The 18,505-nt window shown below is 36.0% G+C and overlaps 1 protein-coding gene across 2 annotated transcripts in view; it reads left to right on the plus strand.

Annotated features, from left to right (window-relative positions):
• SH3GL2 (SH3 domain containing GRB2 like 2, endophilin A1) overlaps window positions 1-15,036 on the plus strand; it is a 229,521-nt gene extending 214,485 nt beyond the window's left edge. For both annotated transcript variants that reach the window (XM_074196017.1, XM_074196019.1), the window contains exons 4-9: window positions 1,455-1,598; window positions 2,124-2,257; window positions 8,510-8,668; window positions 11,034-11,137; window positions 11,684-11,814; window positions 13,548-15,036. In XM_074196017.1, coding sequence (XP_074052118.1) covers window positions 1,455-1,598; window positions 2,124-2,257; window positions 8,510-8,668; window positions 11,034-11,137; window positions 11,684-11,814; window positions 13,548-13,747 — 872 coding nt within the window. In that variant the 3' untranslated portion in view covers window positions 13,748-15,036. The remainder of the gene's footprint in view (window positions 1-1,454; window positions 1,599-2,123; window positions 2,258-8,509; window positions 8,669-11,033; window positions 11,138-11,683; window positions 11,815-13,547) is intronic.
• The last annotated feature ends 3,469 nt before the right edge of the window (window positions 15,037-18,505 follow it).

Below are 18,505 nucleotides of genomic sequence, written 5' to 3' on the forward strand. Positions count from 1 at the left end.
TAATACAAACCAAAGTGAACAGTACCAGGAGAACAATTTTACTATACCATCAATATTATAAAAATGAAAGACTCCTGAAAGACTTTACACTGATCAATAAAGTGAGCTACCATGATTCCAAAAAAATGAATGCTGCTTACCTCAAGAAAGTAGTCGTGAATTAATAAGAATAAGAAAAACACTTTTTGATGTGACTAATAAGGGAATTTGTTTTTCTTAACTATTCTTATATGATGAGGGTTCTTTACCTCCCTCTTCCCTTCCCCTTCCATTTCTTTTCTTCCTCTCCTTTCCCCTCCCTTCATTGCTCTTTCCCTTTCTTCCTTCCTTTCCCTTTCCCTTCCATAGTGTAAAAAGATTAAAGTTAATAATACCTTAGATTTTTACTCTATTATTGATTTTACAAAGTAGCTGATTTTATACCATATTGATTTTCATAATTATTAGTACCTGCTGGAATTCACTTTACTCAGAAATGTTGTCTTTCTTAATCCAAATTAATTGAAAGTCATGGTTGAAAGGGAATGTTGTTACCACTCATGCAGTTTGCCCCTGGGACATTTGCTTGTTGTCTACATAAATGCCAACTAGCTTTAACCTGATGTCATTCCCAAAAGACATGTAGTCTGTTCTTGCCTGTCTGTTGGTGGACCCAAGGGGGAAATGGTGGTTCTGATCCCCTCACAAAGATTTAAAAAAAAGACAGAGGAGTCGCATAAAACAACTAACATGCTTGTCAGGGGTTGGATTTGCCATACCTAAATGCTAAGCCACTTTGCCCAGTATAACCAATTATAATGTTCTCCAGCTATTCAGACCCTCCCTATTCCTGCTTGTCAATAAAGAAAATCCTCCCCTCATCTTCTCACTGGGGTCACTTGCTTTCCTGAGGTGGCTAGTCTGACCCACTTTTTTAACAGTTGTACACATTACTATAAATTAGTGGAGTTTATTAGGAGTCAGTACTTTGGTTTACCTTTATTGTATTTACTCACCATGGTTTAGGCAGGAGAAAGCTATAATGATATATATATATATATATATATATATATATATATATATATATATATATATATGTATATATATATATAATGATAATGAAAATTTTTTTATAAAAGAAGGGATTTCAATACTTTAAAAGGCTACAAATACAATCATTTTACAGTTGAGAAAGTTCAAGTTTCCTGATATTTGCACTATATTATATTCCATCTTGCTTCCTTTTCCCAATTCCTTATTTCCCTTTTTCTTTTCCTTCTTCCCCTTTTCTTTTATCTCCCTTCCTTATTTTCATATTTTATTCAGCCTCACTTTGAAAATTTACAGTGCTGTTATTTTAGAACAAATTGTCTCCTGTAACAGTATCTTACCTGATTTATTTTCAGAGTCACTGAATGCCAGTAGGTAGAGTACAGCAGGCAGAGATTTAACATTTATGAACTTTCTCCCAACAGCTTCTAGAGCTAAACTCAGCATGATTAACACAATGTCCAAGATCCGAGGTCAGGAGAAAGGACCAGGTTATCCTCAGGCTGAGGCCCTGCTTGCCGAAGCCATGCTGAAGTTTGGAAGGGAGCTTGGAGATGAATGCAACTTTGGTAATTTTTTTTTCTGTTTTGTTTCTTAATTAACTTGCTTGTATGGAGGTTTTGGTGTACATGGTGATAAGAAGGTTGATTTCAAAAATTGATGTTAGGAGCCTTATCACTAGGTTATTTATTTTCTTGATAAGATTGCTTTTAGAATGCTTGTTTTTTTTTTTGTCTCTCTCTCCCTGAGCAGGGTTTAACCATGAAAATTGACTTAAAGTTTCAAACATTTTGGGATTTCATATTGAGAGCTCAAAGAATTCTTATAATTTGAAGACAATTTTTTTTATAATTTACGGAACAACATACTAAAAAATTCAGTTTCTTTGACAATGTGCTGTGGATCATTTTTCTTAGCTGATAATTTATTTGAATCTAAAGGGTTTTCTCTTCTCGTTTCCTTTTGAGCAAGGGTTATAAAATCTGAATTTTTACTGGAATGGGAGCTGAAGTTATTTGGTAGTCCTAAGTACAGAGTTGTCTACACTTCAACTTTATATTTTAAAGTAAAAGAAAGATATTTTCCTGTTTCAGGCCCAGCCCTTGGTGATGTTGGGGAAGCCATGAGGGAACTCTCAGAGGTGAAAGATTCTTTGGACATGGAAGTGAAGCAAAATTTCATTGATCCTCTCCAGAACCTCCATGACAAGGACCTAAGGGAAATACAGGTATTTGCCACATTACATTTGGGGAAATAAAGAGTTTCAATCTAAGCCAGATATGATAATGATCTTTATGATTGATGATGACAACAAAAATAATAACATTGACGTTTTTTTGTAACACTATAAAGTATTTATATTTACACACATATATGTGTATACAATTTTATACCTATATCTATATCTATATCTATCTATCTATCTATCTATATATATATATATATATATATATATATTATACACATCTTCTCTTCCAAGCCTTACCACAAGTTTATAGGATATACAGGACCTGGAGTCAGAAAGACTCCTCTTTGTGAGTTCAAATCTGGCCTCAGACACTTATGAGCTATGTGACCCTGGTCAAGTCATTTTACCATTTTTACCTCAGTTTCCACATCTGTAAAATGAATTAGAGAAGGAAATGGCAAACTACTCTAGCACCCTTGCCAAGAAAATCCCAAACAGGTTCACTGAGAGTCAGACACAACTGTAATGACTGAACAATAAAATTGCATTTATCATCAGAACCATTTTATATATGAGAAAACGAGAGTGAAAAGAAGTTTAGCATCTTGACCCTGGTTGCACAATTAAGTTTCAGAAGTGAGATTTGTACCCAGGTTTTTCTCAACTTCATGATCAACCCACTATCCATTTTGCCATAGTTTGCATTTAGAAATGATACGAATAATAACTAATAAGTAAACAAGAATTAATTAAGGGAGAAAATGTACTAGGTACTGTGCTAAGCTCTCTAGATACCCAGGGAACCAGAAGACAGACCCTACTCTCAAAGAGCTCATAGTCATTAAATAGGGAAGAGGGTGGGACCAGGAGACAACATGCAAACTACTATGTCCATCCAAAATGTATACATTGCAGCATAAATTGGAGATATTCATCAGAGAAGGTACTAGCAATAAGGGAGATTGGGAATGGTTGTACTTCAGTTGAGATTTGAAAAAAGTCTGGGAAGTTAGGAGGCAGAGGTGAGGAGAAAGTGATGTCCTAGACACGGGGGACAGTCAGTGAAAATAACCAGAGTTACGAATTGGAATGTCCTGGTTGAGGAACAATAAGGAAGATTCTAAGGAATCTTCAGTATGGTCATGTGATGATGCAGGTCTATAAATTTCTTTGAAGAAAGTTATGTTGTAATGTGGAAAGAAGTGGTAAGAAGAATGTAATGAAGGAGGCCTGCAGATTAGAGAGGACTATAAAAGCCTAACAGAAGATTTTATATTTAATCCTGGAGGCAAAAGGGAGTCATTGGAGTTTATTGAAGGGGACAGTTGGATGGGGCTGGATAATATGGTCTAATTTTTGCTTTAAGAAGATTAATGGGACAACTGAATAGAGAATGGACTAGAGTGGGGAGAGATTTGACACAGAAAGAATAATCAGATGATATGAGCCTTGTCCTACTTGGCAGCATTATTAGTGGAGAGAGTAATGATGATGACAATTTTGCCTTTCATAGTTATTTGAGTTGTGAAATGCTTGGAAAAATAAAGAAATAGAGTATTCTGGGTGGGCTTCCCTTTCTTCTTCTGTAATATGAGTGTAGTAGATAGAAAATGAACAATCTACTTAACAAGATTGTGAAGAAAGTGAAGTCACATAAGTATCAGCAGTTTTTATTATTAATCCATTAAACTCCTTCTCTGGTGCCTCATGTTGGGGTAGAGGTGACACTGGGTTCTCAAAGGAGATGCTCAGGTATCATGAAATCTGTCAGGACATATAAAGTTATAAAAGGCTTTTTGTTTGGGCTTTGTGATGGAATAGGATTAACTAGCTCATTTTGGAGAGACTTATACCCAGTTTGACCAGGTGAATCACTTTTCTACTCTGTAATCCAGGTTTTCCATCTTTCTAATGAGAGGGATGGAATAAATGATTCCTAAAATTATTTAATTAATTTTTGGGACATGACAATTTTGAAGATCTACCAAGTCTGTGGGGGGCATAGTCTGTATTTGTGGAGAGGATTCTATATTGACCAAACCAAAGATCCTTGAAATAATGTCTGTTATTTCTCTGGGCATGGCAGAGATAGCAATCCAAAGAAATAGTATCCTTTATTCCAAAGACAACTTTGTAGGAAATTTTTAGTTATTAGATAGCATTAGAATATTTTAAGAAATTTGGTATATTTGTTTTTACATTATCTTTATTTCCCAATATATCCCTCCCTTCCTCTCACTTAGAAAACCAACCTTCAAAACAAAGAATAAAAAAGAAAGAGTTAGTAAAACTAAGCAACACATCAACTATCCAACCCAACCCCACCTTTGCAAAGAAGGGAGGGAGGGAGATGCCTTCTCAGATCTTTTCTTTGGGACCAAATTTAGTCATCACAATTACACTGTGTACAATTTCTATTTTTATTGTTGTTGTTTTGTTGTTCTTTTGGGGAACATTTCCTTTTCCAGAAGGATTATTATTCTTTTTCTGAGAAGCACAAATATATTAATTAACTTATAATTCTCTGTGTTGATTTCACCCTATGAAATGCCAGCTGTACCACTGATAACAATTTAGTAGTTTGCTTAAATGAGCAGTTATATTAACACTGAATGCTCATGTGTTTTCACATTTTCATAACAGCTGTCAGTACTGGGGAAAAATACTCATACCATCTTTTGAAAGCCACACAATAATAACTGATCTTTTACTCTGAAGTATACATTTTAGGCAACCCTTGCAAAGGGCATCATTTATAAAGCAATTTCCACTTCTCCCACTCAAGTCCACATTTTCCTTGAAAACAAAGGTATGACACTGAAGTAGCTCCTGGTACTCATTAAGCTAAATTAACGAAGGAGTAATTATTGCTAGAAATGTGCCACCAAAAAGATATCTTGTAAGGTAGTCTTCTATATGTTCACACAAGGGCCCAGGTCTCTGAATTTCTGGGCAGAAAGTTTTATTGTGGAGTGGAACAAAACCCCATAATTGGAAAGCAAAGGGTTTTGATCCTATGTGAAAGAATATAGAGTGGGAAAGAATTTTAGGGATCATTTACTCTATCCCAGAAAGATGGAAAACCTGGCTTACAGAGTAGGTAAGTGATTCACCTGAGGTCCCACAAATAACAGATGGTAAGATTGGATTCAAACCTACATCCTCTGAATTTCTAACAAATGCTCTTACCAACATATTGTGTTTCCTGTCTTATTTTTTCCTTTATAATTACATTTCCTTCAGTGAATTCCCAAGGATCTCATTCTCCTCCTTATCTATAAAGTGAAAGGTTTGGATTAGATACTCTTCAAAATCTCTTCTAATTCTAAAATTAATCCCTCTGTGCTACAGAATTTATGTATTGCTTAAAATTCTTTAGCTAACTCAGGGAAAATTTGAAACTTAAAGAAATTCAGGCTTCTATGGGAATGCAGATATTCTTCCTGAGAACATTTTGTTGGTGTGGGTATCATACCCTCTTTTTCTTTTCATGTCCTCTCCCATGTCCTATTGCTTTTCCACCTCTTTCCCATTTACTCTTTATGAATAGGAACAAAGGGAAAATGAATAAAAAGGAAAGAATCATTTTTCACCAACTCATAAAGTTAAAGGCTCTCAAAGAATAGCTGAGAGGCATAATGAATGACATGGTGAGCAGAAAAGTGACCTCAGAGTCATGAGCCTCAGGGTACATGTCTTATCTATGACTCTTACTAACTTTATAAGTTGAAAGTATAAAGAAAAGGAGAAGAATCTTATCTAAGATTACACAGGTTAGAAGTAGAATAGTCAGCATTTGAACCCAAGTCCTCTGATTCTTGTTTCATTTCTTTTTTTCTACAATACCACCCTCCTTCTGGTTTGCATTCAGGAATATGCCTAGGTTGGAAGTAAATAAAAATGTAAATCTTCCATTGTGCTTTATTTCCATATCTCACTGTCAGTAGTAGATGCTTCCCAAATAACTTTAGAGAACATACTTCTTAATTATTTGAGTCCCTCTAAAGAAATATGATTTCCTCTTTGTGGATATATCCTCCACTGATGCATATCACAGTCATTTCATAGTTTTATGAGTTGCTGAGGCCAAAACCATTTCTTATTTGGTGGCTGGTGAAGATAATTTATTAGAAAATTACAAATCAAATCAGCTCTTGACTACCAGTATGAGAAGTTTCTCCCCTGTGGATGATCTGTGTCTACTTTTAATACTAGACTAGTTTCTTTTTGACTCATAAACTTGTGTGCCTATGATCAGAAAATAATAGGAAAATCGGTATTACTCTAGGCAAAGCAAGATTAGGAAAATAAATTTGTAACAGTAAATATTTAAATAAAATTCCTCTTCCAGTACAACACAAGGTCCAGGTGACCCTGAGTTCTCAAAAATTAAATAAGTAGAACAAAAGCAACAGACTCTGTAACTTTCATACTGATTCAACCTACATGAGGACAGATGTTCTCATTACTGGATTATTACCTATTAATGAACTATTTAGACAGATAAAGCATGGTGATTCAGTGAGTAGAATGATTTTTGGAGCTAAAAAGAGCTGGGTTCAAACCCTATCTCTGACATGTTTTCTTAGTTCACTAAATAATTCCCTAAGATTATAAATTGCAGAGAAGGTGTCCATCTAGACAGTTAATGAGAATTTTTAACTTATAGCTTATGGAATCACAGGTCTAATTGGGGGAGTGGGGGTGGGAGTGGAGAGGGGAAGATTATATTAAGCAGAAAAGGATTGTAAATCTATTGAGGTATTAAGATCTCATTCAAATAGCCCATTTTCTCCTTCACTCTTCAATTTCACCAGGAAGTTGACAGTCTTCACTTGAAGAAGACCTGAAGGCTATTTAGAAAAGTGAGATTGAGTTGGGAGAAGAGATGGTCATTTCTTATTTGTATTTTTTCATTCTTAAATCCCATTCCTTGATAAGAACTTTTTAGTTAGCCACTGAAAATTATTGCTTCTCTATTATTTAAGCTTCACTTTGTTTTAAAAGTTAATGGAAGAGAGGGATAAACCTTAATTGTGTATCTACTATGTTTAGGCACTGTGTTAGCCCTTTATATATATCTCATTTGATCCTTGAACCATTCTGTGAGATAGATAAAATTATTATCCCTGAAGGCAGGCAGAGAGGCAATCACTTAGCTAGGGTCTGAGGCCAGATGTGAACTCAAGTCTTTCTGACTACAAATTCAGTACTCACTTTGCTGTGCCACCTAGCTGTATAAATCATGGGCAAGAAGCAGAAAATAATAATAATAATAATAATAAAATAGTTTACATTTATATGATTCATTCAGATTTATTTCCCACTAATTTTTTTTCTAATTCCTCATTGTGGAATTTGTTTTCAAGACTATGCTCTAAGATTAATGTGAGACTTTCTCAGTTCTACCATATTGAAATGACTTTGAATATAGGATCAATAAAGTACAGGACCAATATATCTGTTGTTTAAGTACCCATCTAGCTAATTATATAGAGGCTCATCACTGGAGAATTGGATACAAGTGATGTTTTTGTTGTTGTTCATTTGTTTTGTTTTGAGCTACTGAAACTAAAACTCATTAACTAGAAGACCAAAGAAGTTATACTTAGATTGGGAAAGGTAGTAACCATGCCTGTGAAATCTCAGATACTTGTAGTATTGGAACAGTCATAGTGGCTAGAGAACTGAAACCTGAGTTCAGTTTGACTTAGCAAACGTATTGGATATGTAACCCCAGGCAAGTCATTTTTAATGTCTTTGTTTTCCAGGCAACTCTAAGACTGGTGGCAGAGAGTGTGCTGACTTGGTAGAGAGTTTCCTTAGCTGAGAGTTTCCTACAGTGGTGAATCCACTAGTCAAGTCCTTGTACCTAGTACAATGTTTAAAGTGATCTCGGGGTGGCCAGGTGGAGAAGTAGATAGAGCACTGTCCCTGGAGTCAGGAGTTCAACTCTGGCCTCAGACACGTAACAATTGCCTAGTTGTGTGACCTTGGGCAAGTCACTTAACTCCATTGCCTTGCAAAAAAAAATAAAATAAAGTGATCTCCTTTTAGACTTTCAATAACCCAGTGAAATAGACAGAAAATGTTATTATCCCCATTTTCTAAACAAATAGACTAAATTTTGGAGAAATTAAGTGTTTTTTCCCAAGTTCCATAGATAACATGATGGAATTAAGATTAGTATCCTGATCTTCCAGTTATCCCTTTCTTTATCCTTCTATTCCAACATAATGGCTTTTCCTTCAAAAACTTTCTCTCAATCCATTCTGTTATTCAATTTTTCAGCATCATCTAAAGAAGTTGGAGGGTCGTCGCTTGGACTTTGACTACAAGAAGAAAAGACAAGGCAAGATTCCAGATGAGGAGCTCCGTCAAGCTCTAGAGAAATTTGATGAGTCTAAAGAAATTGCCGAGTCAAGCATGTTCAACCTCCTGGAAATGGATGTGAGCAGATTACTTACTGACTGTTTATTTGGGCTTGACATTTAAATCATGTGATTAAATGCTCCTTTGAATACATTAATACATTAATTAATACTCTCAACATCTAAATTATCCTGTCCTGAAAAGGGGTTTAAGTGGGTGGTTGGTGTAGTTGAACAGAATATGGCTAATAAGGATAAGCTAGAAAGGAATGTATTTTAAAAGGTTAACAGTTACAAAAAAAAGCAAGGACGAGTATAGTATTTCCATTGAAGTGCGTTCAAAGGGCTTCCAGTTAAATTTATCTAACATGTTAAAATGTACAAAATGGTCTTCCTATAACAATTCCCATAAGATATTATTGGTGAAAGCATTGTTGTTCTTCAATGTAGACATGAAACTCAAAAAGGTAAGTGACTTGCTCAAAGTCAAATAGGTAAAAAACATCAGAACCAAGACTTGAGGCCAGTTCCCACCTCTTTACAAGTAAAGTACTCTTTCCATCACATCACATACTTTAGCATATTAGTTATGTCAGAAACAGTATGGAAATAACATCCAGGAAGTGTACAATGAGAAAAAACAATTCTTAAGTCAGTCATTTAGTGAGGGCAAGGGAATACTAATGGACAGATGCAAGACATGGAGATGATTCAATCTCTGTACATTGTTTCTTAGAGAATATAGATAAGAATCATACTAGTTAAGAAGGTATAGATGGATTTTTAGGTGAATCAATGGAACAAGTGTGCACATTAATGAGAGATCAATTCAGTTATTCACCATTTAATAAGTCTTTATAATATCCCTGGACAATGTAAGAATTATTGCATAATAAGAGTGGAGTAACCACTGTTGGAAGACATTTTAATTCTTCCTTATACCATAGGATCTTTTGGAATATTTTCATAGGTAAGAAACTGTAAAAATGAGTCATATAAGCACTCTAAGCATTAATACACATACTTTTTCTAACTTCCCAGTCTATCCATGTCTTGATTAGGTATCAGCAATGCCAGGGTTGGTGGGGTTATGGCAGAGATAGACTGCCTAAATGTAATAGTGACTTAACGAATTACTTTAAAAACCATGACTATGGGGGCAGCTTGTTGGCACAGTGGATAGAGCACTGGCCCTGGAGTCAGGAGGACCTGAGTTCAAATCCAGCCTCGGATGTGTAAAAATTGCCTGTGTGGCCTTGGGCAAGCCACTTAATCCCATTGCCCCTTAAATAAATCTTTAAAAAAACTCATGAATATGAGTATGGAAGACATGCGCGCTCACCAGTTTTGATGTTTTCTTCTAATCGGTTATAACTCTGGTGCGACAGGGCTATATAGGAGAGAATTCTATAGCTAACACCTTGGCCTCTCCAAACATATACAAAATGGATTCTGGTTACTCTGAAGATCCACAGACCTTAGTGGGGATACTAGCTCATGAAATTCCATTCCTTAGGCAATTGAAATTACAGTATAAGACCCAAAATTAAGAGTGGCAATATCTCAGGAGAGAAAATTATTTACTTCTTAGCATCATATCAGTTTGGGGTGGGATATCCACATTTCTTATGGAAGGGAAGGGAATGAATCCCTGGTACCCTTAGCATGAAGAGTCCAATATGTTGTGCCAAACACCATTTAAAATTTTTCTATTTAGTTCTGAAATTTTTCTATCTAAATCATAGTTGTTTTATGTCATTTTTTAACAAAAACCTGAAATATTTAGAATGGTTACTTAGAAATCTATCTAGCAATTCATACCATAAGAAACTACATTATTATTATTCCCACTGAGATATTTATGTGTGTTCACAGATCAAAATAATTTTCTTTGTCTAACTCATGCCTTTTATTTTCAAATAAGGAAGATCAACAGTGGAAGACCCTATTTTTAATTTCCATTATTAGTTAGAGAATTTGCATTTATTGCTATTTTAATCAGACAATCCAGACATTAATAAAATTGAACAACATGTAACCGTTTGATAATCTCTAGCTTAAATAGAGTGAGTTAATTGATTTATAGATTCAGATACCATCTCCTTCACAAGATTTCTCTTAACTCTTCAATGGCTAGCTACCTTTCAAATCACTTTGTATTTACTTTGTATTTATTTTGTGTTTATTTATCTCTCTCTATGTACACACACACACACACACACACACACACACATATAATATATGTATACCTCTGTGTGTGTTATGAGTATATGTTTTATTTCCATGTGAAAATTCTTTGAGGAAATGAGTCTCTTGAGGCCATGGACTGGTTTTTTTTTTCAAGGTACTCATTGCATAGTATTAGATATTTGCTGAATGTGTGAAGGAGTAAAAAGTTACTTGATAGCGTGCTCTAAGATTCACTTTTTTCTGTTAATGTGCAGATTGAACAGGTGAGCCAACTCTCTGCTCTGGTACAGGCCCAGCTGGAGTACCACAAGCAGGCTTCTCAGATTCTGCAACAAGTTACTGTCAGGCTTGAGGAAAGGTATTGCACCCTTCTGATCAAATGTTAAGAATAAATTGCGGGGCGGCTAGGTGGCACAGTGGTTAGAGCACCAGCCCTGAAGTCAGGAGGACCTGAGTTCAAATCCATCCTTAGACATTTAACAATTACCTAGCTGTGTGGCCTTGGGCAAGCCACTTAATCCCATTTGCCTTGCAAAAAAAAAAAAACCTTAAAAAAATAAAAATAAAAGAATAAATTGCCCACCTCTCCTGATGGCAGACTTAAAACTCTTCATTGAAATAACCTACAATGCTCATTCAATCCCTTTTTCTTATCATGAGTCACCTTTGTCAAGAATTTCTATCAGAGAATCTAAGAACATTGACTTAGGAGTATTCCCTCTCCCATAGCCCCTACCTTTTGGTTCATACTAAAAGAATAAATATAATAGAAATGATAAGAAGAGCTGTACAGATATTTGATTCTGGTTCATTAAGGTTGATAGAGAATGGTTTTCTTTTACTTTCTCACTTTTATCTATTTTTTCTATTGATTGATAAATTGATTTGTTGGTCCCTTATACAGGATAAGAGAAGCTTCATCTCAACCTAGAAGAGAGTATCAGCCTAAACCTCGCATGAGCCTGGAATTTCCATCTGGAGACAATACTCAACATAATGGAGGCCTGTCCAATACTAGCACTCCTAAACCAACAGGTCCGGTGCAACAGGGAAACAATTTCGTTAAAATATATGTAGAAAATTTTCCATTAGAATTATCTTAAGTAATCCTGAGATTAATCCTCTTGAATTTCATTCAAGTTACAGTAATTTATTTCACCTCCTCCTAATTTATTCTTTACCTGGTTGTAATTATTTGGAAAAAAAAGAATTTCCTTCCTCTTTCCCTTTCTCTCAAGTGGTTCTTCTCTCTCTCCTTCCATTTCTCTCTCTTTCCCTGCATCTTCTCTTCCTCCCCATCTTTTCTTTATCCCCTCTTTCCCCCTCTCTTTGTGTTTGTAGCACTTTATTTCCCTCCCTCTTTACCTTTTTCTTCTTTCTCTTTCCTTTCCCCCTTCCCTTCCTTTTATTTCTCATTTCTCCCTTTATAAGTTTTATATTCTTCATGTTTTTCTTCCAGTTCTCTTCCATCAGTCCCTACTAATCGTGTAATCTACTCTCCCAGGGTGCTTGGATTTTGAGTGTCCTATTTTTTCCTGAGTACTAAATCATTTTCCTTGACATATTGTATCAGCACTGGGAGATTGAGTTTCAGTCTTTGATTTCATTTTCCCTTTCCATTGTCCCACACTCCTACACCCTGCTGCCTATCACATAGTCCAGTCCACCCCCAGGAACACATTGAGTCAGATTCCTTGAACAACACTAGTGGGGCTGTCTTGCATACTAATACAATTTGAGTCACGACACCTGCCAGGTTTGCAGCAGTTCACTGTGCTGTGGGTCTGAGGTTGGTACAATAAAATATAAACTTTCCATTCTGTTGGGGAAATGTATTTGTTCTCATCAATGCATTTAAAGAATTTTCCTCTTTTCTCCCAGATGGTAAAAAAAAAAATCTATTGACAATCTTCAATTTTAGTATTTTTGCATTTGTTTTAAAAGGATGTATGGGAACCTTACTACCTTCTCCCTGAATCTCCAGTGTTTGTGGTTCTTTTGAAAAAGAAAACTAGACTAAAGATGTTCTTAGGAAGCTAGGATGAAAGAATTGGGAAATATTAGAAAGCAATTAGAGCCCTGTGTATTGTGCGGTTTCTGATTGACTCAAGATGATGTGTTAGAAAATCTTTTGAATAGCCCCCGAACCAGGCAGAGTAGAAGCTGAGTTTGTATCCATATCTTGCCCTTTGCAGAAATGAAGCACTAAGATTTTCATTTGATGGGTTGTTATTAATTTTGTGGCTTTCACAATATCTATATTTTTATAGCCTTAGGGAGAAGCTAATTGTGGGAGCATGAGCTTATTTATTCCCCAGGGGAGGGAGGTAGGTAGGTAGCACATGGTAGGCAAGTAATGTTTGAGTATTGTTTCCCACCTCCCTCCATTTTGCAGAAGAAGAAATTTTCCATAGAGAGCCCCACATCACAGAACTAGCAAGTTGCAGGATTTAAATCCAGGTCTTCCACCATCAGATTCAATATTCTTTTCATCATACCACAGTCTCTTCAAGAATAATGCAAACAAAACTTGACCAACAGCTTTCCAGACTCTTGAGCTCTAGGATCAGCTAAATCTACCATCTTGTGGAAAAGTAAGAAGAACGATAGGAAGTTGTGCCTTGGGTATGGTTTGTATCATTCCTGCTTTGTGATGTAGGGCCAGGAATTAAGATGGCAAAGGCAGAAATCTCTAATTTGATCAGAGTAGACATCAGGTGCCACAATGCTAAATGTCTTGTTTCTTTTCCCTCTTTCCTGTCTCTTAGGTGTCCCAATGGATCAACCTTGCTGCCGAGCTCTATATGACTTTGAACCTGAAAATGAAGGAGAGCTAGGTTTTAAGGAAGGTGATGTGATTACCCTCACCAACCAGATTGATGAGAACTGGTATGAGGGGATGCTCCATGGTCAGTCAGGTTTCTTCCCCATCAATTATGTGGAGATTCTGGTGGCTCTGCCTCATTAGAATGTCTTGCTGGCCATCTCACCAACTCTTGGCCCAGGTAGTTCAATTCAATACCACTGCTTTGGAAATGCTGCTTCAAAGCACCTCCCAAGTATAAACCGCAGTGGTCCGTGTCACCCAGTCCCACTGAGCATCTTTGGTTCCCATTGGCTGCCCTGCTCTGACCATGGTGATGGACGATATCTTCCTGCACAATGAACGGCACGTGCTTCCTGCTTGCCAAACTAGACTAGCCTCTGGTCACAGCCAGCAGCTCTTTGCACACTTTGGGAGACTCATCTCCCTGAGGCGTGACCAAGTGGCCCAATGCAGTCAGTCCATCCTAATGAAGATAACGTCTATCACCTCGAGGTCTTTTTCAAGCCTCTGCTCTCCATTCCAAGAGAGAAATGTTCTTGCCACTCTTGTGTCCCTCTCCCCAGGATCCCCAGCTCACTAAGCTGTCTGATATTGCCTCACCAGCACATTGTCTTCTGATCAGAATGAATAATCTTGAGATGTGGTTGATGATAAAGGTACAATGGAAATTCAAAGACCTCTCTGAAAACCAGCTGTCTTTTCTTTTACGGACATACCACCTATCCCTTTCTATAAAAGAAAAACCCCATTTGATTTCCAGATGAAAGAGGTCCACAGATGAGGGGGGAGAAATATCCTGCCAGGAATCAAAAGGGGACTTAGGCTGCCAAATCCAATGTGCTTGCTCTGCAGAAATATGCATGAGGTCATAATGTTTCTACAGGATAGCTGGCACAGAAGGGAAGAGAAAGGAGGGCAGGGAGGAGAGATGCCATTTTCTTCATGTTTGTTCCCCATGATGCTTTTGCTCACAAGACAAATAAGAAAAGCACCAGGAATTATTTATCTCCTATTCATAGACCAAGAAATCACTACACTGTTTTTTTTTCTTCCCTTGTATTATTTGAACACCATTTGTGCATATTCTGCCCTCAATGAGGACTAAATAATGATATTTTTGTGTGTGCTGAGCAATTCAAGCTATGTGGCTCCAGTCAGCTCTCTTACTTCCCTCCCTTCTGGCCTCCTTGTGTGTATACAGTGCTGTGCGTAGCTTTATCAGCATCCTTTTTGTAATGGTTGTAAGAGTCTCCCTAGTTGAGTTACTCAGAGTTCTATTTATCTAAACTGTACAGCCCTTTTCAGAGATTTAATGTGCCGCTTCGGATGTATCATGAACATCCCATGTGAAATGAAAGACCAGCTCCTCTTGCTTCATGTATAAACTATCCAAGAAAGCATTACTGCCTCTCCAATAAATGATGTGGACAGACAAATGAGAAGACTGGTTGTTTTCTTTCCATTTTGCTGTTTGTGTTGTGGAATTCCTGGGATGGGATTGGGGAAAGAAGGGGGAATGGAGTAAGCTTTTATATCATTTTAGGCACTAAAACTAAGTGAGTCCTTTATAAATCTCATTTGTTTTCTCAACAACTTAAATAGGTTCTGTTATTATCCCCAGAGTCAAGGAAACTAAATGACTTGGCACAGAGTCAACAGCTAGGAAGTGTCTTTGGCTAGATTTGAACTTGGGTCTTTCTGATTCAGGGTGCAACAGTCTATCCATTGCATTCCTTAGTTGCCCAGATGTCCTGTGTGGGGATGATTCTGTTTTGGTCATCATGCTAACAATGTCATAATTACTGCATACTGGAATAATGATTTTTAAAATCAAGAATTTACATTCAACACTCAATATTGGGAAGCACTGGTGATGAGACTGAGTTGTTATGTGACACATACATATCTATAAATATACTTTCTTTCATATACACAGATACATACATATACATTTTTATATGTATACACGTGTATACAAATCTATATGAGTGTCTCTTTGTTTTTCTGTGACATGGCCAGAGAACTATGTACATGACTACAAATATGTTATATATCCAGTACAAATCTAGTCCCTCAACTTAATTCCTGTATTTCCAACTGCCTACTGGGCATCATCTGGATGACTACTGGCACTTAACTTTTCTAAAACTGAACTTGAAATATATCCTCTTAAATCTTCCTCTGCTCTCAAATTCCCCATTTCTGTTGATTGAACACTATTCCGGGATCTCCAAGCTTAATGTTAAAGATAGTATTTGATTAGTATAAATAGTGAATGCTATGAAGTAATTAATAGTTGTCCCTTCCACATCTTGGGGGTTAGGTATACTCCCCTCACCAACCCACCCCCAATCTGGAAAATCTGGAAAATGTTTAGTCTACCCTTTATACCAGAGATGAAGTCTGAATTGTTATAGTATTAAAAGTTAAAATATGTTGATGTACAATTCTATGCATACTTTTTATGCATTTTTGAGTTTCTAAAGATTTCTATCATCTGCTAGCTTTTGTGTGTATCGTCTGTGACTTCTGCAAAACTTCCTCAAAATTCTCTTGTCTACCCAAGATAAAAGTTGTGATATGAAGGGATAATTGTATATTCAAATTTATATTGTTCAAAATCATAATTATGTAAAAGTGACAATTGGTTCTAGCCCAATGGAAATACGTAATAGCAATTAGTATAATGTAACCATTTCACAGGCTTCATTATTCACAAGGATCAAATTTCTTAGATTTTTTTTTTCTTCTCCCTCAGCCTACAAATCCAATCAAGTTCTAAGGTCTGTCAATTCTCCCTCTATAATATTATTTTACAATGTCATGTTCCTAACATTTGCACAACCACTATTTTTCCCCTTTCCTGTGGGCTAATAAAAAGAGCTTCTCAACTGGTTTCCCAGTCTTCAGGGTCTCTCCCTCTTCAATCCATCTTTTCTAGCCTTTATTCATTGTCAAGACAGTCTTCCTAAGGCATAAATCTGAACATGTGACTGACTCCCCTGTTGGAAAACCTCCAGGAGCTTCCTAGCCTAGGGAATAAAGTACACATCTCTTAGAATGGCATTGACCTGCCTGACTCCAACTTACCTTTCTATTATTATTTCATGCCTCTCTATTTTATGTACTTCAAGTTAGAGTGAAATTGGATTGAATAGCTTTTACCCAGACTAGACATGTTGCCATCCACCAGTCTAGAATGTGTTCTATATTTTATGACTTCCAGAATTATTTCTTCTTTGCAGATTTAACTTAGAACCCATCTCCTCATGAAGCCTTCTCTAATTCCTGTACTTGGAAGTGCTTTCTTCCTCTTCAAATTATTTTTCATTTATCTACATAAATATTATATCCCAGCTCTGTTTTCACTTTTTTATATACCCAGTAGCCAAAATAGTACCTACAAGATATAGATGGCATTTAAAAATGCTTGTTCAATGTAGCCTTTAACAAAAATTGTTTGATTTTTTTTAATTAAAGCTAGCTAGTAAATTCTTGATTGGAGGCAGCCAATCACTTGATAGAAAACTTTAAGATCTTAGACAACTTGAAGATTTTTTTTTGTTTTTATTCAGTGTTATCAGATTTATTTTCAATTCCAGATTATCTTCCTTTTTCCTTATCTCTCTCCCACCATGTAGGAAGGCAAGAAAAATAAGAACCACTACAAATTGTATAGACATGAAAAACCAAATGTCCACATTAGTCATTTTCTAAGAAAAAAATCAAGAAAATAAATTCCAATCTGCACTCTGAGTCATAGTTCTCTTTCTGAAACTAGAAAGCATATTTCATCATGAGTCTTTTGGAATTGTGACTAGTCATTAAAATTAGAGTTACTAAATCTTTCTAAACCTGTGATTATAAAAATTTTTCTGATTGTGTTCACTTCACTTTCCATCAGTTTATACATGTCTTCCCAGATTTTTTGGAAACCATTCTCATCATTTCTTATAGACCAGTAGTAGTCCATCATATTCATGTATGATGACTTGTTCAGCCATTCCCCAATTTATGGGACATACCCTTAATTTTTAAATCTTTGCTATCCACAAAAAAGAGTAACAATAAATATTTTTGGATTTATGGGCCCTTTTATGGGCAGGTAGATGGTGCAATAGATGGAGCACTGGATTTGTAATCAGGAATAGCTGGGTTCTAATTCAACTTCTTACTAGTTGTGTGACCCTGGCAAGTCACTTAACCCTGTTTGCCTCAGTTTCCTCATCTGTAAAATGAGTTGGAGAAGAAAATGGCAAAAACCACTCCAAAAACCACTTTTTCTAAGAAACCCCTTAAATGTGATGACAAAGAGTCAGACACTACTGAAAACAACTAAACATCAAAAAATAGGCCTTTTTCTTCTTTTAATGTCATTGGGATATAGACCTAGAAATGGTATCTCTGGATAAACGGGTCTGTAAAATTTAAAAACTTTTTGGGTATAGTCTCAGATAACTGCCAAATGGTTGGACCAGTGCACAACTCTACCAATAGTGCACCTATTTTCCCTCATCCTTTTCCAGCATTCATTTTGTCCTTTTTTTCTCATTAGTCAATATATTCAATGTGAGATTGTACCTCAGAACTGTTTTAATTGGTATTTTTCTAAGTGTTAGTGAGTTAGAGAAATTTTTTATGGCAGTTGATGACTTGGATTCTTCCTTTTAAAATAACTTAATCATATCCTTTGATCATTCTTTGAAGAGTTTTCTAAAGATATTGCTATGATCATATAGCAAAATCATTTGAATAATATTGATACAAAAGTTTAATAACAAATAAGGACAGGTTCATGAAAATGAATATTAGTATGTGAAAAATTTAAGAACATTATAAAAAAGAATTGAGACTTGTGGCAAATGACTGCTAAATTTAACAGCAGTACTTTTAAAAAAT

The sequence above is a fragment of the Macrotis lagotis genome, chromosome 8 (genome assembly GCF_037893015.1).
Source record: "Macrotis lagotis isolate mMagLag1 chromosome 8, bilby.v1.9.chrom.fasta, whole genome shotgun sequence".
NCBI classification, from domain to species: Eukaryota; Metazoa; Chordata; class Mammalia; order Peramelemorphia; family Peramelidae; genus Macrotis; species Macrotis lagotis.